This window comes from Engystomops pustulosus, chromosome 1 (genome assembly GCF_040894005.1).
Source record: "Engystomops pustulosus chromosome 1, aEngPut4.maternal, whole genome shotgun sequence".
NCBI lineage: Eukaryota > Metazoa > Chordata > Amphibia > Anura > Leptodactylidae > Engystomops > Engystomops pustulosus.
The window spans coordinates 33,531,331-33,544,961 of record NC_092411.1 but is presented as its reverse complement, the minus strand read 5'-3'; the positions used below and the strand labels follow the sequence as shown (position 1 = coordinate 33,544,961).

At 43.7% G+C, this 13,631-nt stretch overlaps 1 protein-coding gene across 1 annotated transcript; it reads right to left on the bottom strand.

Annotated features, from left to right (window-relative positions):
* Positions 1 to 3,052: 3,052 nt before the first annotated feature.
* LOC140122268 (microtubule-associated serine/threonine-protein kinase 4-like) lies at positions 3,053 to 12,717 on the bottom strand. Its single transcript, XM_072143379.1, has 17 exons — positions 12,490 to 12,717; positions 11,645 to 11,746; positions 11,422 to 11,521; positions 11,130 to 11,197; positions 10,812 to 10,897; positions 10,487 to 10,692; positions 10,178 to 10,316; positions 9,942 to 10,074; positions 9,663 to 9,828; positions 8,741 to 8,842; positions 8,376 to 8,498; positions 6,570 to 6,670; positions 6,373 to 6,452; positions 6,163 to 6,251; positions 3,815 to 3,907; positions 3,529 to 3,615; positions 3,053 to 3,345 (listed from the first exon to the last, which is right to left on the bottom strand). The coding sequence occupies exons 1-17, from the start codon at positions 12,715 to 12,717 to the stop codon at positions 3,053 to 3,055; spliced, it is 2,196 nt and encodes a 731-aa protein (XP_071999480.1).
* Between the last annotated feature and the right edge of the window lie 914 nt (positions 12,718 to 13,631).

The following is a 13,631-nucleotide window of genomic DNA, read 5'->3' as shown; positions in this document are numbered from 1 at the left end:
GTATGGGGTCTGGGGTTGGCAGTGTGGTAGGCCTGAGGCCTGGAACAGAGCCTGGGGCTGCCTAACATGTGGGACCGGTGCCTGATGCAGTGCCCTGGGTTTGAGGGAGAATAGGCCTGAGGCCTGGAGTAAGGCCCAGGGCTGCATGCAGCATAGGCCTGAAGCCTGCCGCGCAGAGGAGAGTGCTGGGGGAGGCAGTGGCGCGGAGAGGAGGAGTGCCTGGGGCTGCCGGTGGGATGCAAAGGCACCGCTCGCTGGGATGAGGGAGAGCCAGGAGGAGATGGCCGCGGAGGGGAAAGGCTTGTGTCTCCTGATGGCCGCGCTTCCTGGTTGGTGCAGGCGATCTGGGGCTCAAACGGACGGAAGGCCTGATCTTCTGCCAGCTGCTCCTCAGGCACTACACCGGAGACACGGCGAGCACGTGGAGGAGATCCTTGAGGAGGTGAGGAGCATTGGGTGGTGGTGACAGCGTGGTGGTGACAGCGTGGCGGGCCGCCGGGCGGGGGTGGTGCCTGTACACTCCAGGGTGGAAGCCACTGCAGGGGATTTCGATCCAGGGAGGTGGGTGTCCTCTTCAGGGACGTCCGCTTCTTGAACCAACCCCGCAGCATGGTGCTGCAGGAGGGTATCCAGCCAGGCTGAACCCTGCATGGCCACTTGCTGGATTACTTGTTCTTCTAGGGAAGACATGCTGGGTATTTCCAGAGGGGTCTCTGACTTCTCGCCTCTTCGGTCCAGGGGGCAGAAGGAAAGAGGCCTCCCCACGTGCTCTCAAACTTTTTAAAACCACCAGGCGGGTCCTTACCCGCCCCCAAACACCACCTCCGGTGACCTCACACGGGAGGAGTAAAGGGGCAAGCCCCAGCAGCCTACTAGAAGGCTTGCAACCACCCCCTACAGTCCTCAGCCCCTTCGCTATTTGCTTTGGGGCTTGTTATAGCTGTGTTACTGGGGATGAGGCGGCTGTATGTAGCTGTGTTACATGGGATGAGGCGGCTGTATGTAGCTGTGTCACTGGGGATGAGGCGGCTGTATGTAGCTGTATTACTGGGGGTGAGGCGGCTGTATGTAGCTGTGTTACAGGGGGGCAAAGCAGCTGTAAGTAGCTGTGTTACTAGGGGCAAGGCGGCTGTATGTAGCTGTGTTACTGGGGATGAGGCAGCTGTATGTAGCTGTGTTACTGGGGATGAGACGGCTGTATGTAGCTGTGTTACTGGGGGCAAGGCGGCTGTATGTAGCTGTGTTACGGGGGGGCAGGGGGCTGTATGTAGCTGTTTTACTAGGGGTATAGTGAGAAGGAGTATGTGTACCAATGGAACATATGTGGGGGCCACCACCAGATTTTGCGCCCAGGGGCCCCAACCAACCTTGATCCGGCCCTGCACCTACATAAAGTATATACACACCATACATCATATACACACACATATACACTTATATATATACTTACCAGAAGATGTATCCTCTCTGCAGCCTCCTGACTGATTGGCCGATGATCGCGTCTCGGGATTTTCCTTCTCCTCGGGCCTAGTCCGTCTGCTCCTCAGTCTTCGGATGGCGCCTGGCCAGCCAGCGCTGCGCACTAGGTGTCTTTGGATGCTGCCATCGCTGTATCCAGACCAGACAGCAGGGAGAAGTCCGGATCTCACTGCTTCTGTGTGAACACTGCCTGGGGAACAGAGTGCATATCCGGCGGGTACCGTACCCTGGGGAGGAGCCGCGGCTGCTGAAACTCCAGCGTGCGGACTGCCGGATCTGTACCTCCTCTGCTGCTCCCCGCAGTAAAATGTATGCGGCCCAAAAGGGGAACATCACTGCCTCTGCCTGGGGCTAGAGGTGCCGCGGAGACCCTAAATACATTCCTTTCTCTTATCTGTAGTGGATCCCTGAAATGAAGTGGGGCCACAGTGGCACTCAATCACTGTTTCAGAAAGGCTGTTTGGAACCGAAACCTTGCTCATGTACATGGAAAAAATCCACTAAAATATTTTTTCTTCTAGAATGGTGTGTGCGGTTAGATAGATATCTGATGGTCGGTTTCCTTTAAACAATTTAAAAACAATATAACTTAACCCCTTACCGACATTTAAAGTAATAGTGCTGCAGCTGCAGGTGTATGGGGTGGGCTCACGAACTGAGCCCTCTCCATACAAGGTGGGGGTTTGCTGCATGTAACACCACCGGTAACCCTCCGGGTGTTAACCATATAAATGCTGCCAGCATTAAATCCTGGCGGTGCATGGGCAGCTGTGAGGTCCTTGTTCAATAAAAAGTGATCAAAAGGCTGACAGTGAGTATGAAAAAGTTATTATCACCAGAAGATGGCAAAATGAAGAATTTTTTTTTTTGCACAGAAGGTAAATGTAGGAAAACATTATAAAACCTATACAAATTTGGTAGCCTTGTGATCACACCGACACAAAGAAAGTAGTAGAGCACAGTGAAAGCCGTAAAATCCAAGCCCAAAATGAACATTTTTTTTTTGTACAGGTTTTAAGTTTTGTAAATGTATGACATGATAAAACCTATAACATTTAGTATACCGTCCCAAAGAATAAAGTAGACATGTCATTTGGGGCGCTCAGTGAAAGATGACAAGTCCAAGTCAACAAGAAAATGGTACAAAATGCATTTTTCCATCATTTCTTTCTGCTTCCCTATACACAGCATAGAATATTAAATACATTCACTATGAAGTGCAATGTGTTACGCAGAAAACAAGCCCTCACACAGCTCTCTACATGTAAAGATAAAAAAATAGAGATTTTTGAAGGTGCGGAGTAAGAAATGGAAACGAAAAAACGGAAAAGAGCCTCGGTTTTAAGGGGTTAAAGGGTTAATATTCACTAACTTCTTTATTAAATGGGCTCTGATGATGATGAGCCCTTGAATGTTTTTGGAGTGTGGGAGGAAACCGGAGTACCCGGGGAAAACCCACGCAAACACGGAGAGAACATGCAAACTCCATGCAGATGTTATCCTAGGTAGAATTTAACACCAGGACTCCAATGCTGCAAGGCCACAGTGCTGAGCACCGAGCCACCGTGCTGCCCTATAGATGAGGACAGAGACCGAGCCCGGAATCTGCCTCAAGCTGCAGCAGATAACTAAGATGTCCTGTGAAGTCATCTGACTGCAGAGCGTCACATCCAGTAGGTAAAGACATGTCCAGTAGTAAAGTCATATCCGGTAGGAGAAAGCCATGTCCAGAGGTGATGGCAGAGACCGAGCCCGGAAACTGCCTCTTCTTGCTGGAGTGAAGGTCATCTGATCTTAAGATGGTGGCCACCATTCTGTTGACCTGTAGTAATGTGGTCCATTCAGACCTCACTCTGGAACAGCAATCTACAGAAACAAGAAATATCACTGATTATGGCTGAACATGGAACGGCATAATATCACATATAAGTTACTCACAAAACTGACTCCCAGTAACTGGAGATATATCACCAGTCAATGGATGAGAGAGCTAGTACTTACCTCAGGGTGCACCATGTGTCTAGGTGTCATTGGTGTGACGGCGACTACATGCAAAGAAGCAGCCTCCTCCAATGGCACGGGCAGCCCTGGATAATCCACGCCGGCAGGATGACAACAAGCGGCGGATTCTAGAACCTATGAGAAGAGAAGATATAATGTAAGTAATGGACGCCATATTACAGGATACTACTGTGCTGTCACTGTAGCAGGACGACAGAGGCATCTTCTCCATACAGGGGTCAGGGGTCACTGTCATTATACATGTGACCGTCCCCATCACTGACAGCAAACATCTGCTGCACATGAAGGATTCTCACTGATTACTGTCACTCACCTCTGGCTCTGCTTCCTCTCTCTTCTGTATTGTCTTCTTTCTTTTGTGTTCTCAGATTTACTGCAGATTTTCTTCTCTTCTGAGTTGGAAATTCTGATCAGAAAGTATAAAAATGATTACTATATAAATTACAACATTTACAATGTTTATTTCTGTTGTGAAATTATTGAACTGACAATCTATAACCCTGATAATCTGACATTGCATCAGAGAATTAGACTTTATGTTAGAAGATATTGAAGGATAAGGACCGCGCCCAAGGCCGCAATCATGTGGGGTTTAGTGGGACTGTGTTCAAGGGCCTCTTCATTTTCCCATCAAAAGGGGGGCCCAAGGGACTCACAGTACCCACTAAAACCCCCATTCCCGGGCCCTATGAAAAAAAATAAAAAATTTATACTCACCTTCCGGCTTCTTCTCCCCGCAGCTCCGTCTTCTGCTCTTCCGGCTTGGGCGCATCAGTATGATACGGTGGTGTCACAGCTGCATGATGTCATATTGTATGTGCCATGCGGGCCCTTACACTATGACGTCCTGCTGCCACGACACCGCCGCGTCATGCTGATGCGCTCGGGCAAGGAGAGCAGAAGACAGAGCCGCAAGGAGAAAATGGAGCCGCAGGGCCAGGGAGAAGAAGCCGGAAGGTTAGTGTAAAGAGGGTGTCTGGCAGGACAATTCATTAATGGGGAACCTGGCAGGACATTTCATTTAAGGGGGCATCTGGCAGGGCATTTAATTAAAGGGGGCATCTGGCAGGACATTTCATTAAAGGGGGTCATCTGGCAGGACATTTCATTAAAAGGGGCATCTAGGCTGGACATTTCATTAAAGGGGGCATCTACTGTGAACTGGGGTGGCTGATTGTGAACTGGTGGGGATGTCTATATACTGAGTGGGCACGTGCAGGCGCTACCCTGTTTCCCCTAAAATAAGACATCCCCTGAAAATAAGACCTAGTACAAGTTTGTTCAGGCTTAGAAATATAAGGCCTCCCCTGAAAATAAGACCTAGCGGCAGACATTGCAACAGCTCTCCCCATGCGATACATTATTATTAGTAAATCTTTTAGATGCTGAAGAAGGTTGTGACATGGGGAAGAATTCATGGAATAAATCACTGGCTGTTGTGCTGCAAATGTAATACCAGCAACTACAGGATAAGAAGGGTCATTTATGGAAAGTACTTTTACTAAACGTTAGATATTGGGGCCAATGATTCTAATAGAAATGGAGTCAAGAAATTCTGCATGAAATTCAGAGTTTGGAGAGTCATAAGTAGGTTAGAGAAGTAGATTTTTTGTTCAATGTTAAATGTAAATTCTTGTTCATGGAAAAATAATACATCCCCTGAAAATAAGACCTAGTGCCTCTTTAGGAGCAAAAATTAATATAAGACACTGGGGCAGATTTACTTACCCGGCCCATTCGCGATCCAGCGGCGCGTTCTCTGAACCGGATTCGGGTCCGGACGGGATTTATGAAGGTAGTTCCTCCGCCGTCCATCAGGTGGCGCTGCTGCGCTGAAAATCATCTGAACGCGCCGGAAAACACCGAGCTGGACCAGGTGAAGGTAAGCGCTTCCCAAGCGACACATTTTCGGTTATTAAATGCGGCGTTTTTTCCGAATACGACGGGTTTTCATTCGGCCACACCCCCCCGATTTCCGTCGCGTGCATGCCAGCGCCGATACGCCACAATCCGATCGCGTGCGCCAAAATCCCGGGGCAATTCAGGTACAATCGGTGCAAATCGGAAATATTCGGGTAACACGTCGGGAAAACGCGAATCGGGCCCTAAGTAAATGCCCCCCACTGTCTTATTTTCGGGGAAACAGGGTATCTATATACTGAGTGGGCACGTGCAGGCGCTCTCTATATACTGAGTGGGCACGTGCAGGCGCTATCTATATACTGAGTGGGCACGTGCAGGCGCTATCTATATACTGAGTGGGCACGTGCAGGCGCTATCTATTTACTGAGAGGGCACGTGCAGGGGCTATCTATATACTAATTGGGCATGTGCAGTAGAGTAGGGTCCTGTCTAGCTTGTCATGGCTCAAAAGTGTTTTGGTCAAAAAAATTGTGTTTAATGTCATGAATCAATGTAGGATTGGACGCCGGTGGGGGGCCCAAAAAATCTTCCATTGAGGGGCCCCAAAATTCCTAGTGGCCCTGACGGCGCCCAATGCACCTTATAGGCTATAATTGGGATTCTGAAAGGGACATATATGTCCATGTGTATGATGGAGATTACACAGAGAACCGGGGGAATATCTGGGCCTCCATCTACACAGTCACATTATACCTTCTACCATCTGCTATAAGAAGATGTACATAGACCTGCACTTACCTGACAATGTGGACGAAGATGACAAACTGCTTATAGCACCGAGTCCCTGATTGTCTCCATCAGCTTTTGGAGAAGAAGATTCTTTCTGCCTGTTTCATAAAAGGAACATGGGAAAATTATAAGTAAAAAGAAAATCCAGCTAAGTCTACTGCATTGTCCTGCATATATATCATCCTGCAGGTCCCAGTAATAACCCCACAATCTACTCACATTTCTGAGATTTCTTTATCCCCAGGGGAACAACCTGGAGGGGACGTGGGATCCTCATTGTTCACCTTCCTGCTAGATAACTATATACGCAAAGGGAAAGAGAAGATAGAAGATACATAAATATAGAGTTTTACATTCATAAAGTGCAGATTTTCTATATTTTATGATTTTGTAGCTGATATAGATTGGTCACTTACAGAAAGCCTTGGAGATGATTCCACCATTTCTGGTTGGTTCTTCTTCTCACTTGCATCTTGCGCATCGTCTGAAGCCATATGGCAGTTGTTATAAGAGCGAGCTACAAGTCCTAAGAATATGGAGATTATTAGTATAAGGCAGTGATTGTGAATCTTTTAGAGATTGAGTGCCCAAAGTACAACCAAACCCACTTATTTAATTGCAAAATGGCAACATGGCGATTTAGCAGTAACTTATTGCTCCCTGCTCTGTCACAGCTTTCAATCATATTGGCATCCATAGGACAGCAATACAATAGAAAGAAGCAGTAGAAATTCACAGTATCATTGTAGTCTCCTTCCAGGGTCTCCTGAACAGGAAGAATTGCCGGGCCCAGAGCAGGAGCTCCAATGATAACCCAGCCCTGTCTGCACCTCCTCGCTCTTCCTGTAGTCCCAGGCAGCTAAGGATGTGTCCTTTAAAAAAGTGCTGATCATGGCACATCTTGCGTGGCCAGGGACTGTAAATAGAGGCTATGAGAAGTATCTGGAAAAATCTTTGCTGGTGTGATGTCCTGGGTGCCAATAGAGAGGGCTCTGAGAGCCACCTCTGACACCTGTGCTATAGGTTTGTTATCACTGGTATAAGGCATGGTCACCGACATGACCTACAATTTTTAAATTGTTATGATTGGGATTGCTTGTCATATAAAATAAGGGCATGACATACAGCAGAGTTTGGTCTAGATGAGACGTCTTACTACTTACGGTCAAAGCAGCTGTTGTCCATTGGTGATGCAAACTGAGGAACATACTCCGGCTTCTGACTCAGAATGTTCTCAAGATCTAAGTCACTCAGGAATGGTTGAATCTTGATCTCAATTGCTCCAACTGGAAAGGGAAGACAAAACAATGATGTAGCCAATGTCAGAATTAGACTCTACTACACTGGAGGGACTGGGAAATCTTAGATATGAAGGGTAAGGACAGTGCCCAATGCACCTTATAGACTATAACCTGGATTCTGAAAGGGACATATATGTCCATGTGTATGATGGAGATTACACAGAGAACCGCGGGAATATCTGAGCCTCCATCTACACAGTCACATTATACCTTCTACCATCTGCTATAAGAAGATGTACATAGACCTGCACTTACCTGACACTGGGGACAAGGATGACAAACTGCTTCTAGCATCGAGTCCCTGATTGCCTCCATCAGCTTTTGGAGAAGAAGATTCTTTCTGCCTGTTTCATAAAAGGAAAATGGGAAAATTATAAGTAAAAAGAAAATCCAGCTAAGTTTACTGCATTGTCCTGCATATATATAATCCTGGAGGTCCCAGTAATAACCCCACAATCTACTCACATTTCTGAGATTTCTTTATCCCCAGGGGAACAACCTGGAGGGGACTTGGGATCCTCATTGTTCACCTTCCTGCTAGATAACTATATATGCAAAGGGAAAGAGACGATAGAAGATACATAAATATAGAGTTTTTAACTTATAATGTACAGATTTTATCTATTTTCTGTATTTTATGATTTTGTAGCTGATATAGATTGGCCACTTACAGAAAGCCTTGGAGATGATTCCACCATTTCTGGTTGGTTCTTTTCCTCACTGTCATCTTCCTCATCGTCTGAAGCCATATGGTGGTGTTTATAAGAGCGAGCTACAAGTCATAAGAATATGGAGATTGTTAGTATACGGCATGGTCACCGTCATCACCAACATTTTATATCTTATCATTATTTGAACTCATATAAATGAGGACCAGACATACAGCAGAGTTTGGTCTAGATGAGACGTCTTTCTACTTACAGTCAAAGCAGCTGGTGTCCATTGGTGATGCAAGCTGAGGAATATACTCCGGCTTCTGACTCAGAATGTTCTCAAGATCTAAGTCACTCAGGAATGGATGAATCTTGATCTCATTTGCTCCTCCTACAAATGGAAGACAAAGCAATGATGTAGTCAATGTCAGAGATTGATCCATATATGTACATTGGATTAATGTTAAGGGAGGATGTATTCGATCTGACATGAAGGGAAGTATTAGATCATCATACGCAGTGGATGTCATATTATGGACATTCTCAGTGCTGATCCTCATGGACACAATCCTTATGTCTGGTCACATAGTGCTGGGTGTAATAAGCAGATATTCACATTATTATAAACTTTACCTGTCCCAAGTCTCTGCGCAGGATTCTTTATCAGTAGATCACTGATGAGATCTTGGACATCAGGGGGAGGAGCGTTGTTGTTAAGATCCCAAGTTAAGTCATCTATTTTAAATAATAGAAAATATTTTAAAAAAATAAAATCTCTGGAGTTTCATATAAAGTGAATCTTTTTGTGCCTTACAATACAGTTGAACCTTGGATTTGGAGTAACTCAGTCTATAAGTGTTTTGTAAGATGAGTTTGCATTTTCTATCAATTGCAACTTGGTTAACAAGCAAATTTAGCTATATGAGGATCATATGCATGGTCGGTGCCAGCACTGGGCATACCTGGGCAAGTGACGGGACCCAGGGCTGCTGGGTGGCCCACATAAGGTGATAAGGTGTACATAAGGAATCCATTGAGGTAAGGGTGGCAGTATCTATTGAATCCATAAAGGGTGAGGGGGGTGTTGTATAAAATAACCATGAGTGGACTGTTTGGTATTATAAACTAGGGAATATTTTAGGAAACACAAGACTGTTTTAATTTCTGAATTTTTAATGTTGCCTTGTGAGATCACTGCAAAGGGGCCCACTGAGGCTTTGTTGTCCAGGGGCCTACTGAAACCTGGAGCTGACCTTGATCACATGAACCTTCCACATTCTCTAATGATATGTCCCTCCCTCTTACTAAAAATTTTATAACACAATATGGAATAAATAATGTGGCTAAATACTAATACAAATGAAAATTTTCCAGTTGTAGAAAAAATTGTCTACTTCAATGATTACCTATTGGGATTCCTACTTTGATATATAGATTGGATAACAAGCAAAATCCGAGAACGAATTACGTTCGTAATCCATGGTTCCACTGTAAAATAGAACATCCAATCACACATGACAATTACATTACATATCACCCTGATTATTACACTCACCATTGACAGTCCTCTTATAAATCTCCTTTACGTTGTTTCCTCTGAATGGTGTATGTCCTACAATAAACTCATGTAGGATGATCCCCAATGACCACCAGTCTACAGGTCGTCCATAGCCTTTCTTCAGGATGACCTCTGGGGCGATGTAAGAAGGGGTGCCACAGACCTGGAAACAACACAAAATAAAGATAAGGAGGAATAGAAATAACAATACAGATGGAGAAATAGATGAGATCTAAACAGTAAAGAAGAAATTAAGCTGTATAAAGTGTAACAGACCTCATGATCGAGGAACTCTCTGGTGATCTCCTCAATGGACGCCTTGTGCTTGTTAGATGCAGGTCTCATAAGGCCAAGCTTTGATACTCCAACATCTGTGACTTTAATGTGTCCAGTGGGTGTTATCAGGAGACTGTGAGAGAAAACATGGGATTAGATCCAGTTGACAATCCATAGGCTGTATGGTTACAACCTGGAATGTCCTTCCCACTGATTATAGTACAAGGGTCACCTACTTTTCAGGCTTCAGGTCTCTGTGCACCACACCATAGCTATGGAGATATTCCACTCCAAGAACCACTTCAGCAAAGTACATGCGGGCCAAGGTGACAGATAACGGTCTTCTGGTCTTTAGAAGACTCCTGCAGTCTCCTCCTACGGCAGAAAGTAGATATTATCAGAGAGAGATTTATCCAGCGGGATGGGGGGGGGGGGGGTCAGACATGTTACACAATAAATAGGCTGAGACATTAATACATATCACATACAGGGATATATAGAAGATACAACATATGTTGAAACTAAATCTGAGACATATGTCTTACCTCCTACATACTCCATGACCATACACAGATGAAGTTGAGTCGCAAAAGAGCCGGACATGGAGACTACAAAGGGACAGTTTGCAAATGTTAAGATGTCCCTCTCGAGGTAGGCCCGGGCAAGTCTTCTTGGGTTGAGCTTCTGCCTGTCCATTTTCTTCATAGCATAGATCTTGTGAGTCTCTCTATGGCGCACTAAGTAGACCGCCCTGGGAATACGGAAAATCTATGGATTACAATGAATTCATATGAACAATCAGAGCACAGAGGCAGAAACATTGTCATAAGGAATCCTGGGAAATGTATATTACACCAACATAAAGCTCACCCAAAAGCTCCGCTGCTGATAAGTTTGGCCGTGTGGAAGTCGCTCTTACAGGGCTTTTTCTCCTCTTTCAATGATCTGATCAAACCCTAAAACAAGAATAAGTGATGACAGTAAGACACAGAAGATGTAAGACAATATAAGCTCCACATGTAGAAACTTGCCCCTTATATATTATGTCACTAATGATTTACACATAAGCAAATATAGAGAAGGTGTTAGAAGCCGGAATATATCACTGTATTAGTGGATGATATGGCACATCACACAATGGAGACCTTTATATAAACCCTATAACCAGACCCCCTCTATGACACTTACACTGGCAGATGCTGAGGTCTCTGCTTGGTCACATTCTCCATTTTGAGAATTTGGAGGTTCCGTGGTTTCTAGTGATAAAATAATGAAGAAACATAATGTATGAGACTTTATCAATACTACATATATAACATAACAATACAATAAAGTAAATGACAAAGCAGAACTTCTATAAAAGTTGTCAATGTTAATTATATGATCTACCACATATATATAGGCATATATATAGTAGACCTCTAAGTTTTTTCTATAATTTGAACCACCATGTAAATAGGATATTGGATGAGCGACTTACCTCTAATCAGATCACTGTTTAGCCCCGGCTGACTACTATCACGGTCAGGGGATGCTGAGGTTGGATTTTGCTCATCTATGGAGTCACCTTCTAGGTTTTCCTAATAATTACAATGTATAAAATTAATATGAATATCTTGTACCTGATGTTCTGATATATGACTGGAAATCTGTAGAAGAACATTATATAAAGACAAATAACATAAAATATAATGGATCCTTACTTGGTGCTCCAGGTCATGGGCCAGGGGTTCTACTACATCCAGAACTTTTTGGGCCAGTTCTTTAATCAAGGCCAGATCTCCAAAACGGAATCTTTCTTCAGCCTATAAATATCACATTAAAAAGAAAAATCATGTAATAAGAAAATGCACATTGAAGGACATGTTTCAGATTGCAACAATATCTGTTTCTGAACAATATTGCTTCTCAGTATTATAATCTTAATGTAATCGATTTTCTACTTCTATGACTTAATAGGCCGATATCAGTAGAAAGTCTTGTGGCTACTTTTAGTCGTTTTGTTACCAGGGTAACGTTTATAGAGTAATGGATAAAGGCTCTTCCCTTCCATCTAAAACTTAGATGCCGCAACAGTGTTTATGGAATATCCATCTTGTTTTCTGCTGGTTCAAGGTTCAAAATCCAAAGTGAAAATGTAATTTTTTATATTCCAAAAAATCAACTTTCTAAAATATTTTACTAGAAGTTACATTTTTTGTGATCAAAATCATCTGTATAAACACATATTAAGTAGAAACATTGTGGCTGCAGGCCACCACCAGGGGGAGCTCAGGAGCGCACTGCATACAGTTAAGGGAAATTATTTAATATTTTAATACTTTTGATATAGAACAAAAGGAAATCAAAAGTTTACTGTTATTGTTTCATATAAAAGAAAATTCTGAAAGGAGGATGTTCAGATTGGATTTCAAATTTAAAAATGTGTGTTTGCTATCTGTAACTGCAATAGTATTTGGGTCTAATTAATATGTTTTTAAATCAAAAATATATTTCTATTATGATCCATTATTATGTATAAGTTTTGTGCTTAGAGTCTGATGTTTACCTGTTGTAGTAACACGCGGATGTTGCGCTGTAAATCCTCTATATAGTCAGAGGTTATAAGACCTTGTTGGCATTTGGTCTGGCAGTCCTTTACAAGCCCCACTACCAGCCGGTAGGTGAAGCTGATGACGCCATCGGGTAGTGGAAGCACAGTGTCAGGGGAATAGTTGATAAGAATCCCCTGTAGTTGTGCTTCCACCTGAACATTGTCTAGAGCAGGTCCAGACATTGTAGAGCGCGGTCAGTATATGTCTATCTCTAGAGCCCAACACTGACAACTGAGACCCTGGGCCTGTGACCGCTGCTTTTATAGTGTTGGGAGTGATGATGTCATAATAGCCCATCTGTGATGTCATAATGGAATGGTCATGGTTACCTAGCAACACTTGAGCGACAGTTAGTGTTGTGATAGGTGTTCAAGTACATTTATATTGAGAACACTCACTAGTATAAAGGCCTAGTCAGTCCTGCAAGTAATCTATACTTATTTATACCATGATATATATTTCTTATCAAAGTAAACATTTTTGTTGACAGCTGTGACATTTGTAAGCAATAAAACTCATATTAAACTCTCCATGTGGGGGAAAAGTATATACAGTATACCCATGGTAATTAACTGGATAAAGGGGAAGAGGTGTTTGTGTGGGGGCATCAGGCTTTCTCTACATACACACTGGTTATATAGGAGCTCTGTTCCATAGTGTTAAAGCCTGCCCCTCCCCCCTTTACATACACATATTGGGGGTTATTTATCATTAGGTTGCTCCTTGGGACAGTTCTTTATCACTTTTTGGAGCTCTGCTGCCCATCAGATTCATTAAAGGAGCCTTGGCCTTTTAATAAATGTTCTTATGCTCTACTTTTTGTCTGGCATTATTTTAAAAAGTCCCCAAAAATTCTAAAAATGCACAAAAAATCCCAGCACATGGACCAGTAAAGTAAAGTTCCAAGTCATGAATCTGGCTTTGCACGGTGTTGCACTAGCAGTAGTTCTATGTTAACACCAGATTAATGAAGTGTTGGAATTAGCCCTGTGAGACTTTTGGCATTGAAAAGTTCCAAAGAAACCTCAATGCAACTTTTTTGAGACTTTTTTAAGGCAAAACATCAAGGAAAACCAATGATAAATAACCCCCATTC

Coding starts and splice junctions, on each gene's coding strand:
- LOC140122268 (XM_072143379.1), bottom strand. CDS start 12,717: ATGTCTGGACCTGCTCTAGACAATGTTCAGGTGGAAGCACAACTACAG. Junction 6,453..6,569: donor AATCATCTCCAAGGCTTTCT/GTAAGTGACCAA, acceptor TTGCGTATATAG/TTATCTAGCAGGAAGGTGAA. Junction 3,908..6,162: donor ATCTTCGTCCACATTGTCAG/GTAAGTGCAGGT, acceptor CTTTCTGATCAG/AATTTCCAACTCAGAAGAGA.